The sequence below is a fragment of the Anolis sagrei genome, chromosome 11 (assembly GCF_037176765.1).
Source record: "Anolis sagrei isolate rAnoSag1 chromosome 11, rAnoSag1.mat, whole genome shotgun sequence".
NCBI classification, from domain to species: domain Eukaryota; kingdom Metazoa; phylum Chordata; class Lepidosauria; order Squamata; family Dactyloidae; genus Anolis; species Anolis sagrei.
Genome location: NC_090031.1, coordinates 32,104,323 through 32,119,215, shown reverse-complemented (window position 1 = coordinate 32,119,215; position 14,893 = coordinate 32,104,323). Strand labels below are relative to the sequence as shown.

General features: G+C 44.7%; 2 protein-coding genes across 2 annotated transcripts in view; both read right to left on the bottom strand.

The window, feature by feature from the left end:
- The window catches only part of SEBOX (SEBOX homeobox), a gene marked incomplete at its 5' end in the record, with an annotated part of 5,663 nt that extends 4,590 nt beyond the window's left edge, over positions 1 to 1,073 (bottom strand). The window contains one exon of the mRNA XM_060756770.2: positions 969 to 1,073. Within this exon, the coding sequence (XP_060612753.2) occupies positions 969 to 1,073 (105 nt within the window). The remainder of the gene's footprint in view (positions 1 to 968) is intronic.
- A 320-nt stretch (positions 1,074 to 1,393) lies between these two features.
- On the bottom strand, positions 1,394 to 14,874 carry VTN (vitronectin). The gene is made up of 9 exons (XM_060756769.2): positions 14,792 to 14,874; positions 10,561 to 10,654; positions 7,663 to 7,782; positions 7,281 to 7,574; positions 5,975 to 6,114; positions 5,732 to 5,888; positions 5,308 to 5,460; positions 3,858 to 4,154; positions 1,394 to 1,575 (listed from the first exon to the last, which is right to left on the bottom strand). The coding sequence occupies exons 2-9, from the start codon at positions 10,619 to 10,621 to the stop codon at positions 1,457 to 1,459; spliced, it is 1,341 nt and encodes a 446-aa protein (XP_060612752.2). The 5' UTR covers positions 10,622 to 10,654; positions 14,792 to 14,874; the 3' UTR covers positions 1,394 to 1,456.
- Positions 14,875 to 14,893: the final 19 nt, after the last annotated feature.

Below are 14,893 nucleotides of genomic sequence, written 5' to 3'. Positions count from 1 at the left end.
TTATTTGGGGGACGTCAAAGCCCAGCATCCCCAACTTGACACTCCCTCAATTGGGGGGAAAATTAAATATTATTTGGGGATAACAAAGCCCAGTATCCCCAACCTGACACTTCCTCTATGGGGGGATATTTGGAGGATAAAGCCAGTATCCCCTCCTCAAATATGCTTTTTGGAGGAATACATAGCCTAGCATCCCCATCTTGACGCTTTCTCTACTGGGGGCTGGGAAGTAAATGTTATTTGGGTGATAACAAAGCCCAGCATCTCCAACCTGTAATTCTTTCTATGGGGGGGAAATAAATGTTATGTGGGGGATAACAAAGCCCAGTATCCCAAACCTGACACTCTCTCTATGGGGAGAGGATATTTGGAGGATAACAAAGCCCAGAACCCCCAACTTGATATTTGGAGGATAATGAAGTCCAGCATCCCCAACCTGACATTCCCTCCATTGGGGAAGAAATGAAATATTATTTGGGGATAACAAAGCCCAGCATCCCTAACTTGTAATTCTTTCTATGGGGGAAAATAAATGTTATTTGGGGGATAATAAAGCCCAGCATCCCCAACCTGAAATTCCCTCTATGTGGGGGGGGGGGGGGGGGAATGAAATATTATTTGGCGATAACAAAGCCCATTATCCCCAACCTAAAATTCCCTCTGTTGCGGGGGGGGGGGCGGGAATGAAATATTTGGGGATAACAAAGCCCAGCATCCCTAACCTGTAATTCTTTCTATGGGGGAAAATAAATGTTATTTGGAGGATAACAAAGCCCAGTATCCCCAACCTGACACTCGCCCTAGGTGGGGATATTTGGAGAATAACAAATCCCATTATCCACTAAAGGAGAGAAAGGTTAATTGAGGGGGGGAAACAAAGCCCAGTATCCTCAACTTGTCATTCTTTCTATGGGGATAAAGAATGATGGGCTATGTAGTCCCTCCCATTAAAATCCCACCAGGCTTACCTTCAGGGGCCTCGGCTGGAAGCCTGGAAGGGAAGAGGTCTCCCACCCGCTCCGCGTCCATCTCTGTGGAGTGGGAAAAGCCACTGGGGGGGGGGGGGGGCTTTTTCAATTTATTATAAAGCCCAGGGGAGGCTCCGCCCACCTCGAAGCCCCGCCCACTTCTGCCTGAACTCAGTTGAGAAAAATCATAATCTTATTCGTGCTTATTCGAATAATAATTTGAATCATATTAATTTAATATTACGAGATAATACTTATTGGATAATGTCATCGTCGCCGCGTTTCAGGGCAACATTTTAACGACGTAAACAATCCACGCAATCATTAAAATTTCCAAAAACAAGGATTATCAAGATATTATTATTATTATTATTATTATTATTATTATTATCTCTTTGAATCCATGAATAAGCAGAAGACGCAGAAAGGGGGGGAAAACACGCTTTATTGGACCGCGCTCGCATCCGCTCCGGTTTCCAGTCCGAACTTTAAGCCAGATCCTCTTCTTCGGAAGGGCATCCCAGCCAATACTTGGCAATGGGCCGCGGGTATTTCGGATAGACTCGATCCACCCGTCGGGTACTGAGGTTGAGACGGTAATACTTATCTATGGAAAGAAATATAGTTATTTAGATTATTTATTATCATCTGCATATTGGAGTTCTATAACAGATGTTGTAGGTCTTCTTCTGAATGCACATAGACTACGTTATCATCGGCATATTGAAATTCTATAACAGGTGTTGTAGGTCTTCTGAATGCGCACAGTCTATGTTATCATTGGCATATTGGAGTTCTATAACAGATGTTGTAGGTCTTCTGGATGCGCACACACTACGTTATCATTGGCATATTGGAGTTCTATAACAGATGTTGTAGGTCTTCTGGATGCGCACAGACTACGTTATCATTGGCATATTGGAGTCCTATAACAGATGTCGGTCTTCTTCTGAATGCGCACAGACTACGTTATCATTGGCATATTGGAGTTCTATAAAAGGTGTTGTAGGTCTTATTCTGAATGCGCACAGACTATGTTATCATTGGCATATTGGAGTTCTATAACAGATGTTGTAGGTCTTCTTCTGAATACGCACAGACTATGTTATCATTAACATATTGGAGTTCTATAACAGATGTTGTAGTTCTTCTGAATGTGCACAGACTATGTTATCATTGGCATATTGGAGTTCTATAACATGTTGTAGGTCTTCTGAATGTGCACAGACTACATTATCATTGGCATATTGGAGTTCTATAACAGATGTAGGTCTTCTTTTGAATGCGCACAGACTACCTTATCATTGACATATTGGAGTTCTATAACAGATGTTGTAGGTCTTCTTCTGAATGTGCACAGACTACGTTATCATTGACATATTGGAGTTCTAAGACAGATGTTGTAGGTCTTCTTCTGAATGCGCATAGACTACGTTATCATTGGCATATTGTTTACGATATTTATAGCCCGCCTTTCTCAGCCACACGGCAACTCAGTTAGATATATCTGACCCTTTTATTCTTCAGAGATATTCAAGGCCAGAAGTCTAACACACAGGATTGCCTTGAGGAATGGGTTCCTGCAATGAATGGGGGTCAGTCTGGATGACCTTTAGGGTCCCTGCTGACTCCCATGATCATAAATACGGCATCCAGGTCACAGTCTCCCTCATTGGAGACACTCAAGAAAGGTCACAATAACATCTGTAATAGAATTCCAATATGTCAATGATAACGTAGTCTGTGCGCATTCAGAAAACCTACATCTGTTATAGAACTCCAATATGTCAATGATAACATAGTCTGTGCACATTCAGAAGAAGACCTACAACATCTGTTATAGAACTCCAATATGGCAATGATAACATAGTCTGTGCACATTCAGAAGAAGACCTATAACATCTGTTATAGAACTCCAATATGTCAATGATAACATAGTCTGTGTGCATTCAGAAGACTTACAACATCTGTTATAGAACTCTAATATGGCAATGATAACATTGTGTGCGTTCAGAAGAAGACCTACAACATCTGTTATAGAACTCCAATATGTCAATGATAACATAGTCTGTGCACATTCAGAAGAAGACCTATAACATCTGTTATAGAACTCCAATATGGCAATGATAACATAGTCTGTGTGCGTTCAGAAGAAGACCTACAACATCTGTTATAGAACTCCAATATGTCAATGATAACACAGTCTGTGCACATTCAGAAGACCTACAACATCTGTTATAGAACTCCAATATGTCAATGATAACATAGTCTGTGTGCATTCAGAAGAAGACCTACAACATCTGTTATAGAACTCCAATATGTCAATGATAACATAGTCTGTGTGCATTCAGAAGACCTACAACATAGAACTCCAATATGTAAATGATAACATAGTCTGTGCACATTCAGAAAAAGACCTACAACATCTGTTATAGAACTCCAATATGTCAATGATAACATAGTCTGTGCACATTCAGAAGAAGACCTATAACATCTGTTATAGAACTCCAATATGGCAATGATAACATAGTCTGTGCACGTTCAGAAGACTTACAACATCTGTTATAGAACTCCAATATGGCAATGATAACATAGTCTGTGTGCATTCAGAAGAAGACCTACAACATCTGTTATAGAACTCCAATATGTCAATGATAGCGTAGTCTGTGTGCATTCAGAAGAAGACTTACATCTCTTATAGAACACCAATATGTCAATGATAGTGTAGTCTGTGCGCATTCAGAAGAAGACCTACAACATCTGTTATAGAACTCCAATATGCCAATGATAACGTAGGTCGACTTCACAGCCTTAAATTGTGGCCGGGGGGGGGGGGTGTTCCTTTGAGACACTGGAAGACCCATCATCCCCTAAGGGGAAAGTGCTCACCCTCCACAAAGAAGTAGACGCTCTGCAATGGCTGGCAGGGAGAGGTATCGCCAAGGAACCAGTCTATCTCCACCGATTCGGAGCTCTCCTGCGGCCACTCCCACAGCGGGTCCCATCGTCCCCAGCCCTGGCGCCGGCGGTACTTCTTGCGGTGACGGCGGGGAGGCTTCCGATGGAGGCGCCGAGGGGCAGGATTCGTCTTCGGGGCCACATACAGCCGGCCCAGCATGGCCGCGTCCAGGCGCCCTGGGATCCCCCGCCAGTCGCGGAAAATAGACTTCGGGCGGCTGGCCCCACCTGCAAGGAAAGGGGGTGATGGGAGTCACAATCCAAATGAATGATGGGAGTTGCCATCCAAAGGGAAGTAGCATTGCCCAGAAAGGAAAACCAGGGGTGATGAGAGGCACAATCCAAAGGGAAGAAAAAACAGGGGATGATGGGAGGGGCGGTACAAAGAGATGTAGCATTGCCCAGAAAGGAAGATAAAGGATGATGGGAGACGCAATCCAAAAGGAAGAAAAATCAGGAATGATGGGACATGCAATACAGAGGGAAGAAAAATTAGGTATGATGGGACATGCAATACAAAGGGAAGAAAAATCAGGGATGATGGGACATGCAATACAAAGGGAAGAAAAATGAGGGATGATGGGAGACACAATCCAAAGGGAAGAAGAATCAGGGATGATGGGACATGCAATACAAAGGGAAGAAAAATCAGGGGAGGCGCAATCCAAAGAGAAGAAAAATCAGGGATGATGGGACATGCAATACAAAGGGAAGGAAAATCAGGGGAGGCGCAATCCAAAGAGAAGAAAAATCAGGGATGATGGGACATGCAATACAAAGGGAAGGAAAATAATGCATGATGTAAAGGTGATGTACAAAAGGAAGGAAAATCAGGGATGATGGGGAGTGTGATCCAAATGGAAAAAACCAGGGATAATGGGAGATGCAATCCAAAGGGAAGATAAACTAGGAATGAATGAATGTGTGATCCAAATGGAAGGAAAATCAGGGATGATGGGAGACGCGATGCAAATGGAAGAATGACCAGGAATGATGGAAGGTGCAATCCAAAGGGATATAGCATTGGTTGGAAAATAATAGGACAAATCAGGGGATGATGGGAGACGCAATTGTGTAAAATGCAACTTTTCATCGTCATCATCATTATCATCATCATTTTTTATTATAGCTGAATTTTTTAATACCATTGATATTTAATTATATTTTGATGTTTGTATATTTGTAGATTTCCAATGGTATTCAAATGCTTTTAATGTCAGCAGCTTTAAGTCTCATTTGTGGAGAGAAAAATAAATCGGTTTAAATAAATATTTATTATTATGTTTAAATAATAAACATAATAATGAATATCATAATAAACATATTATTATTATTATTATTATTATTATTATTATTATTATTAGCCCAATCAAAGACTCACTCCGCCGGACTCCGCCGAAGAGGATCTGGAAGATGTCCTCAAAGTCACGGTCCTTCATCTGGGCGTAATGGCCAAAGACCACCGAAGGGGATGTTTCCTCGCACTCCTGCCGGCTGGGCTGGTGGGCAAAGTCGTAGGACCAGTAATGGCGCCCTAAGAGAGAAGGGGTCAGTCTAGATGGCCTTCAAGGGTCCCTTCAGACTCTACGAGTATAAATAGAGCTTCAGAATTGGGGGGTTGGAAGTCCAAAATACTTGGAGGGTCCAAGTTTGCCCATTCGTATCACAAAATCACAAGTCGAACACTATTATTATTATAATTTTCACAAACCCCGATGACATCTAGACATTTGATGCCACGTTTTCCTGCAACGAATGTGGGTTGGGCTAGATGACCTTGAGGGTCCCTTTCCTGAATGAATTACCTTTGAAGAAATAGACCCTTTCGCTGGAGAAGTAATTCTGGGCCGGGAGAGCAAAAGCGGCGTCCAAATCGTCCGGGATCCCTTTAAACCCGTCGGAAATATTTCGCGGGAAGTCAGGCTCCAGGAGGCCGTCCGCAAAGCGCCAGTATTGGTTTCCCTGGAGGAGAAGAAGAAAGGGAAATAGGTGCAGTGCTTGTTCGGGACTGCAGTTCCCATCGTCCCCGAAATATCCTCGTTCCTGACCTTGAAAAGGTAGGTCTTGCCCTCGCAGTTGATGCGGGTGAAGGCGGCGTCAAGTGGCCCCTCAATGCCCCAAACGTCCCGGATGAGCTTGGGGTATCCCGGCACGGCGCTCTTCTCGTCTAGTTCGTAGAAATATTTCCCTGCAAAGGAAAAAAGGGTGTCACGACGGCCTTGCAAGGCGGGACACAGGGGTACCAAAAGGCCCATCTATACAAACATAGGACCCGCCATGCCAACGTAGGGACCCCTATTATTATTATTATTATTATTATTATTATTATTATTATTTTACTGACACAAAAACACAGTATGTCACAGCAAATGAGATCCATATGCTGGATTTCATATCACAAAATCACAAGTCGAACACTATTATTATTATTATTTTCACAAACCCCGATGACATCTAGACGTTTGATGATCCAACAACGTGGCAACAATGTTTCATTGCATTTTCATTGAACTTTCAAATGTTTTCACAAATACTGATGACATCTAGATGTTTGATAATCCAACAATGTGGCAACCACGTTTTGTTGCATTTTCATTGAACTTCCAAATATTTTCACAAACCCTGATGACATCTAGACATTTGATGATCCAAAAATGTGGCAACAATGTTTCGTTGCATTTTCATTGAACTTTCAAATCTTTTCACAAACCCCGATGGCATCTAGACGTTTGATGATCCAACAAGGTGGCAACAATGTTTCATTGCATTTTCATTGAACCTTCGAATATTTTCACAAACCCCAATGACATCTAGACATTTGATGATCCAACAATGAGGCAACAATGATCCAACAACAACAACAATTCTTCTTATTGTTGTTATTATTATCATTATGTTTATTTATATCCCCCTTTTTCTCTCCATACACAATTAGTAGCATTACAATTGAAACGTTGGAACCCCAATGCCACAGTGGAGACCCCCCCAATACCAATGTAGGGTTCCTCAATGACAATAGAGGGCTCTCCGGAGTTAATAAACGGCATTTAAGGGGAAAAGCACCCCCCCCCACTTAATACCAATGTGGGGACAATGCCAATACAAGGACCTCGAGTTACCATGTGAAAACCCATAATTTTACAACTGGGACCACCAATATCAAGTAATACGGAAGAGGACCCCCCCCCCAAGGTTATTTTAGGGATGTCCGATCTGAATGCAAGGCTCCCTAATTTGAAAAGAGACCTCCAAGGACATTTTAGGGACCCCCAATACCAATGCAGGGCTCCCTAATCGTAACGGGGGCTTTAAACCTACAACAGCCCCCCCCTCCCCCCGAGATGAAAGCCGTACCCCGGAAGGCGAAGATGGACCCGTTCTTGAGGTTGGTGAAGGCGTCGAAGGGCTTGTGGCTGCAGAGATATTCCTCTTCCTCAGTTGCCGCAATGGTGGGGGTCTCTGTGGGGGGTTTTGTGGTCACCGCAAAGGTCCCCAATTCAGGGGTCTCCGTCCAATGGTATTCAAAGACATCCCCTGAAGTGCCATAAGTTGTAGGGCTGGTAGGGGTCAAGGACGCGGTGACGTTAGGGGGGTCCTCATAGTCCAAATAATCATCCTCCGGCTGCAGAAAGACGTCCCCCCGGGTCTCTGGAAAGACAGAAAAAGGACCTCCCTTAGAAGAACTATGTATCCTAGATTGACCCCTGTAGAACTATAAACCCCGCCACAGACGTACCTTTGGACCTGCAGGTGGTGAAGTAGTCATCGCAGCAGCTCTGGTAGTAGGCGCAGAGTTCGTCGCATTGGCACTTGCGCGTCTCATCGAAGCCCTTGTCGCAGCGGCCCTCGCAAGACTCTGCCCGATTGCAGGCACACACAAAAAAAGCATTTAGTACAACGGGTACCTTTTAGGGTCCTCTGGTGCAACTCATGCAAAACCACTAGGCAGGGGATTCCAAAGGTGAACGAAGAAAGGGAGACGGAGAATGACTTTTTTTGTGTCGGGAGGATAATAACGATGGGGTCACCCAAAACCAAAGTCCGAACAGGAGGGTGTCTATCTTTGACATCTTCTTCACCTGGCTGAGATTGGTCCTGGCAGTGGATCACGCAGGAAGGTTGCATGACTATTATTATTATTATTATTATTTTAAAAGGCAATGGCTGAGTGATGTCAAGTATATGGCAGGGGAAGCCTTAAGGCAGCAGTTCTCAACCTGGGGGTCACGACCCCCAGGGGGGTCGCTTGGTCATTTCGGAGGGGTCGCGAGACCGCCTTCGTTGGCCCCGCCCCAAGGGCACGGGTTCAGATCCAGGATTGTTTGGGTTCAGAATACTCTCCAATTATAGGTGAACTACATCTCCCCTAAGTCACTCTCACTTCCTCCCAAACTGCTCCAGTATTTCCTGTTGATCATGGGGGTTTTGTGTGCCAAGTGTGGTCCTGCTCTGTCATGCGTGGGGGTCTCGGCTGTGGAAGTCAGAGCTGCATTGGTCGAAGGTACTGCAGATACCATCGTCTGTTGTCCACACTCTCCCAGACATATTGTTTTTGTGATTAATCGCTATGCATTAATTATGTTCAATTTATGACATCCTGCATATCGGATATTTATGTGACAATTCCTAGCAGTAGCAAAATTACAGTTATAAAATAGCAACACAAATAATTTTATGTTCGGGGGTCACCACAACATGGGGAACTGTGTTTAGGGGTCACGGCACTAGAAAGGTTGGGAACCACTGCCTTAAGGGCCATTCCCTTTGCTGCCCTCTTGTGGACACAGGAATATTTGCCCTTGCCTTGAGATTCTGATCTGCAATCCTTTGCTGCCATCAAGTGGCCAGGTAGGAAAGTGCACCATTGAGTCATGGGAAAGCGACTCTGTGCTGCCTTCATGTGGACATTGTGGAAAACTGCACCTCCATATTACAAAGTAACGTGTATTATTTTTCCCACGCAAGGAGGAAAGGGGGGAAAAAGCATCAAGAAGGGAATGAGGTGGGAGAATGACAGGAAGAAGGTGGAATGATGACCTTAAAAGGCACAAAATGGGCAAAATGGGCCCTGGCACACATTAAAGAGGACCTAAACAGCTTCTAAAAGGCACCAAATGGGCAAAATGGGCCCTGGCACACACTAAAGATGCCCTAAACAACTTCTAAAAGGCACTAAATAGGCAAAACAGGCCCTGGCAAACACTAAACAACTTACAAAAGGTACCAAATGGGCAAAATGGGTCCTGGCACACACACGAAAGAGGCCCTAAACAACTTCTAAAAGGCACCAAATGGGCAAAATGGGTCCTGACACACACTAAAGAGGCCCTAAATAGCTTCCAAAAGGCACCAAATGGGCAAACCGGGCCCTGGCACACACTAAAGAGTCACTAAAGAACTCCTAAATGGCAACAAATGGGCAAAATGGGCCCTGGCACACACAAAGGAGGACCTAAACAACTCCTAAATGGCACCAAATGGGCAAAACAGGCCCTGGCACACACAAAGGAGGACCTAAACAACTCCTAAAAGGCACCAAATGGGCAAAATGGGTCCTGGCACACACTAAAGATGCCCTAAACAACTCCTAAATGGTACCAAATGGGCAAAATGGGTCCTGGCACACACTAAAGATGCCCTAAACAACTCCTAAAAGGCACCAAATGGGCAAAATGGGTCCTGGCACACACTAAAGAGGCCCTAAACAACTTCTAAAAGGCACCAAATGGGCAAAATGGGTCCTGACACACACTAAAGAGGCCCTAAACAACTTCTAAAAGGCACCAAATGGGCAAAATGGGTCCTGGCACACACTAAAGATGCCCTAAACAACTTCTAAAAGGCACCAAATGGGCAAAATGGGTCCTGACACACACTAAAGAGGCCCTAAACAACTTCTAAAAGGCACCAAATGGGCAAAATGGGTCCTGGCACACACTAAAGATGCCCTAAACAACTTCTAAAAGGCACCAAATGGGCAAAATGGGCCCTGGCACACAGTGAAGATGTCCTGGCTTGGGATGCAGTGTTTCCTTCTTGGGCCCAAACCAGAGCAGTGCTATGCATTACTGCCAGTGAGCCTCCGAAACCCGCCGGGGTGATGAATCCCAAGGACAACAACGTCCAACATCGCCTCTCATCCCTTCTTCTCGCTTCCAACCTGGACAAACGCATTCTGCTCTTTGCAGAAGGCTGGTCTAGATGACCTCTAGGGGGACCTATACCGAAGCTACAGTTCTGCTGTGCTGCATCCTTTGTTTCCTTTCTCCTCTTTCTCTGCACAGACACAACAGCCCTTCAAATGGGCAAAACGGGCCCTGGCACACACTAAAGAGGCCGTAAAAAACTCCTAAATGGCACCAAATGGGCAAAATGGGGCCTTAACAATGCTATGCAAGCCCCGAACAACCTTTAAAAGTCAACCTCAGAAAAGGAGAAGCTCAGAAGTTCACACAAGCCTCCTTTCGTCCTGGCAGAGCCCATCATGTGTTCTAAAGTGTTTCTAAAGTGCTTTAGAAACACTTTAGAAATGAAAGGACAGTGCCTTCCACTTTTGTAATGACGTTTGAACCATTTTTTGAATGGGTTGCATATCTCTAATCGAGACCCCCCCCCCCCAAATAATAGGACTCACCTTCTGCCCCAAAGGCCCCTAGGATGCAGCCGAGGGTCAGCGCCAGGCCCAGGACCCTCATGGCAGGCGACTGTCCAGCTCCGTCTGGCCTTGCCTAAAGAGACGGCAGGCAGGTCAATGGGGTGGGGTGGGGTGGGTCCCGCCCCTCCGGCCCTTTCAGGGCCAAGCCCTTATCGGATTGGTAAACTGGACTTCGATCCCGTCCTAAAACTGCAATTGGGGGCAATGAGGGGGTCCCTCCGCTGCCAGGTCTAATCTGAAGGGTGGCGGACGTGTTTGGGCCGTTTGGATCCTACAAGCACACATTCAAATTCGGTTCATAAAAGAGACAGATCAAAGATACACATGAATCACATATTGATTGATTGATTGGGATACTCAAGGCAAACGGTGGATCCCAAGGACAGTCCTCCAAGGCTGATCATTGTCTGCTGACGTCCTTCGGATGAAAAGGATTTGGGGGCAGGATCGGATTAGAAGGGCAGCAGGCACCAGAAAGAGAGAGAGAAAGAAAGAAAGAAAGATAGATAGATGATAGATGATTGATAGATAGATAGATAGATAGATAGATAGAGGAAGGAAGGAAGGAAGGTAGAAGAAAATGAAAAAGTAGGAAAACGGATGGAAGGAAAAGAAAGAAAGAAGGAAGTAAAAGAAGAAAACACAAAAGGAAGGGAGGGAGGGAGGAAGGAAGGAAGGAAGGGAAGGAAGGAAGGAGGGAGGAGGGAGGAAGAATGGAAATGAAAAAGGAGGAGGAAAAATGGAAGGAAGGAAGGAAGGAAGGAAGGAAGGAAGGAAGGAAGGAAGGAAGGATGAAAACAAAAAAGAGAAGAAGGATGGAAGGAAAGGAAAGGAAAGAATGAATGAAAATGAAGAAGGGGAGGAAAAAAGGAAGAAAGGAAGGAAGGAAAGAAAGAAAAATGAAAACAAAAAAGAGAAGAAGGATGGAAGGAAAGGAAAGGAAAGAATGAATGAAAATGAAGGAGGGGAGGAAAAAAGGAAGAAAGGAAGGAAGGAAGGAAAGAAAAATGAAAACAAAAAGAGAGGAAGGATGGAAGGAAAGGAAAGGAAGGAAGGAAGGAAGGAAGGGGAAGAATGAAAATGAAGAAGGAGGAGGAAGATAGATAGATAGATAGATAGATAGATAGATAGATAGATAGATAGATAGAGATAGGAAGGAAGGAAGGAAGGAAGGAAGGAAGGAAGGAAGGAAGGTAGAAGGAAATGAAAAAGTAGGAAAACGGATGGAAGGAAAAGAAAGAAAGAAGGAAGTAAAAGAAGAAAACATAAAAGGAAGGGAGGGAGGGAGGGAGGGAGGGAGGGAGGAAGGAAGGAAGGAAGGAAGGAAGGAAGGAGGGAGGAGGAAGGAAGAATGGAAATGAAAAAGGAGGAGGAAAAATGGAAGGAAGGAAGGAAGGAAGGAAGAATGAAAACAAAAAAGAGAGGAAGGATGGAAGGAAAGGAAAGGAAAGAATGAATGAAAATGAAGAAGGAGGAGGAAAAATGGAAGGAAGGAAGGAAGGAAGGAAGGAAGGAAGGAAAAATGAAAACAAAAAAGAGACGAAGGAAGGAAGGGAAGGGAAGGGAAGGAAGGCAGGGAAAGGAAGAATGAAAATGAAGGAGGAGGAGGAAAAAATGGAAGGAAGGAAGGAAGGAAGGAAGGAAGGAAGGAAGGAAGGAAGGAAGGAAGGGAAGGAAAGGAAAGGAAAGGAAAGGAAAGGAGGAAAAATGAAAACAAAAAAGGGAGGAAGGATGGAAGGAAAGGAAGGAAAGAAGAGGAAGGAAGGAAAAGAAAAAGGAGGAGGAAGACTGGAAGGAAAGGAAGGAAAAGGAAAAGGAGGAGGAGGAAGAATGGAAGGAAAGGAAGGAAGGAAGGAAGGAAGGAAGGAAGGAAGGAAAAATGAAAGCAAAATAGGGAGGAAGGGTGGAAGGAAAGAAGAAGAAGGAAAGAAGAATGAAAATGAAAAAGGAGGAGGAAGAATGGAACGAAAGAAAGGAAGGAAGGAAAGAAGGAAAAATGAAAACGAAAAAATGAAGGAAGGGTGGAAGGAAAGGAAGGAAGGAATCAGGAAAATCAAAAGGGGAAAGAAGGATGAAAGGAAAGAAAGAAAGGAAAAAGAAAGGCAGAGAAGTAAGGAATGAAGGAAAGAAGGACAGAAGGAAAGAAAGAGAGCTCTTGTATGTAGGAATGAGCCGTCTCTTGACTCTCTTCTCCTCCCAGCCTTTCCTCTGAATGTTCAACCTATTGGAACTGACTGACCTGCTTCTTTCCTAAAAGGAAAGGCCAGGATTTGAACCCGGGATGAGTTTGTTTCAGGCCAGCTTTCTTTGGGGAGGAAGGAAAGCAAACAGAGGGGGGGGGGCTGCATTCCCAGAAGCCCCCCTTCACCTTAGGGCTGAGGGGGAAACGGCAATTTTGGGGCAAATGCTGGATGGAATTTGCCCCCGGATCAATGGGATCGAGTTATTCATTAATATGGCCTCCCATTTCTGGGAGGAAAGGGTCAAAAAGGCAGATTGGGCAGGATTTGGCAGCCCACGCTCAAGAGGAATCCCAATTTTCCTTTCAAACATCTTGCTTTCCCCTCTTTCCTTCTAGTTTGGGACCTGGGATCGCCTTCGACTGTTCCGCTGCTGCATCACAAACCTGGCTCACAATTCATTTGCAATCCACCCAAGGGATCTCCCATAAACCAAAATTTGTTTGGACTACCAATCCCACCATCCACAGTTTCTTTGGACTACAAATCCCACCACCCATGTGTCTTTGGACTTCAAATCCCACCATCCATTGGGTCTTTAGATTACTAACACCACCACCCACTCTGTCTTTGAACTACAAATCCCACCATCCACTGTGTCTTTATTCTACAAACCCCACCATGTTTTTGGATGACAGACCCCATCATCCACTTTGTTTTTGGACTACAAAACCCAAAATGTCTTTCAACTACAAAACCCAAAATCCACTGTATCTTTGTACTACAAATCCCAAAATGTTTTTGGACTAAAAATCCCACAATCCACTGTGTCTTTGTACTACAAATCCCAAGACCCACTGTTTCTTTGGACTGCAAATCCCACAATCCAGTGTCTTTGTACTACAAATCTCAAATTGTCTTTGGAATACAACTCTCACAATCCACTGTGTCTTTTGGACTACACATCCAACAATCTACTTTGTCTTTGGACTACAACTCCCACAATCCGCTGTGTCTTTTGGACTACAAATCCCACAATCTACTTTGTACTACAAATCCAAATGTCTTTGGACTACAAATCCCACAACCCACTGTGTCTATGAACTACAAATCCCAACATGTCTTTGGAATAGAGCTCCTACAATCCACTGTGTCTTTTGAACTACAAATCCCACCACCCACTGTGTCTTTGGACTACAACTCCCACCATCCACTGTGTCTTTTGGACTACAAACCCCACCATCCACTATGCTTTGGGACTACAAACCCAGTCATCCACTATGTCCTTGGACTACAAATCCCATCATCTACAACCATCAAACTGTTTTTATTCGGCACGAATTACTACTTTTCCAAGCGAGCGTCGGCAAAGGGAACACGAAGGCGGGGATTTAGTCCTGATTCCCCAATTAGCCCAAGGCCTGGCCTCTAATCCAATTAAAGGCTCAGTCTGGGAAAATCTCCGCTTCATCTGTTGACTTGGATTCGAAACGCAGCTCTTTTTCGTATTTTTGTTTTATTTCGGCCGTAATAAATAAATAAACAACAAAATAGTAGAAATATGGCAGGAGTACTCAATGAGCCCAATCCCTCGTGGAAGCCCTACCACTCCAACTCCCATAATCCACCCTACTACTCCAACTCCCAACATCCACCCTACTACTCCAACTCACATCATCCACCCTACTACTCCAACTCCCATCATACTCCCTACCACTCCAACTCCCATTATACACCCTACCACTCCAACTCCCATCATACACCCTACCACTCCAACTCTCATCATCCACCCTACTACTCCAACTCCCATCATACACCCTACTACTCCAACTCCCATCATACACCCTACTACTCCAACTCCCATCATACACCCCACTACTCCAACTCCCATCATACACCCTACTACCCCAACTCCCATAATCCACCCTACTACTCCAACTCCCATCATCCATGTGTTATTTGGCAAGAGGTCAAAGCACAAAGTGAGGCGGTCGACATTTGCGGGGTACCTAAAGGGGATCCAAACTGACCTGTCCGAAGGGGGTCCAAGGCGCCGTCCTTCCGGCCGCTGGAAGCTTGGGATCACTCTGTGTCTCGATTCCTTCTGATCGGATTAACGGATCCGCTCTGGA

Excerpts from the sequence above, each read along its gene's own strand:
- VTN (XM_060756769.2), bottom strand. The coding sequence starts at position 10,621 with ATGAGGGTCCTGGGCCTGGCGCTGACCCTCGGCTGCATCCTAGGGGCC. Across the intron at positions 6,115-7,280 it reads GTCCATCTTCGCCTTCCGGG|GGAAATATTTCTACGAACTA; the intron begins GTACGGCTTTCA and ends TTTCCTTTGCAG. Across the intron at positions 5,461-5,731 it reads AAGGGTCTATTTCTTCAAAG|GGCGCCATTACTGGTCCTAC; the intron begins GTAATTCATTCA and ends CTTCTCTCTTAG.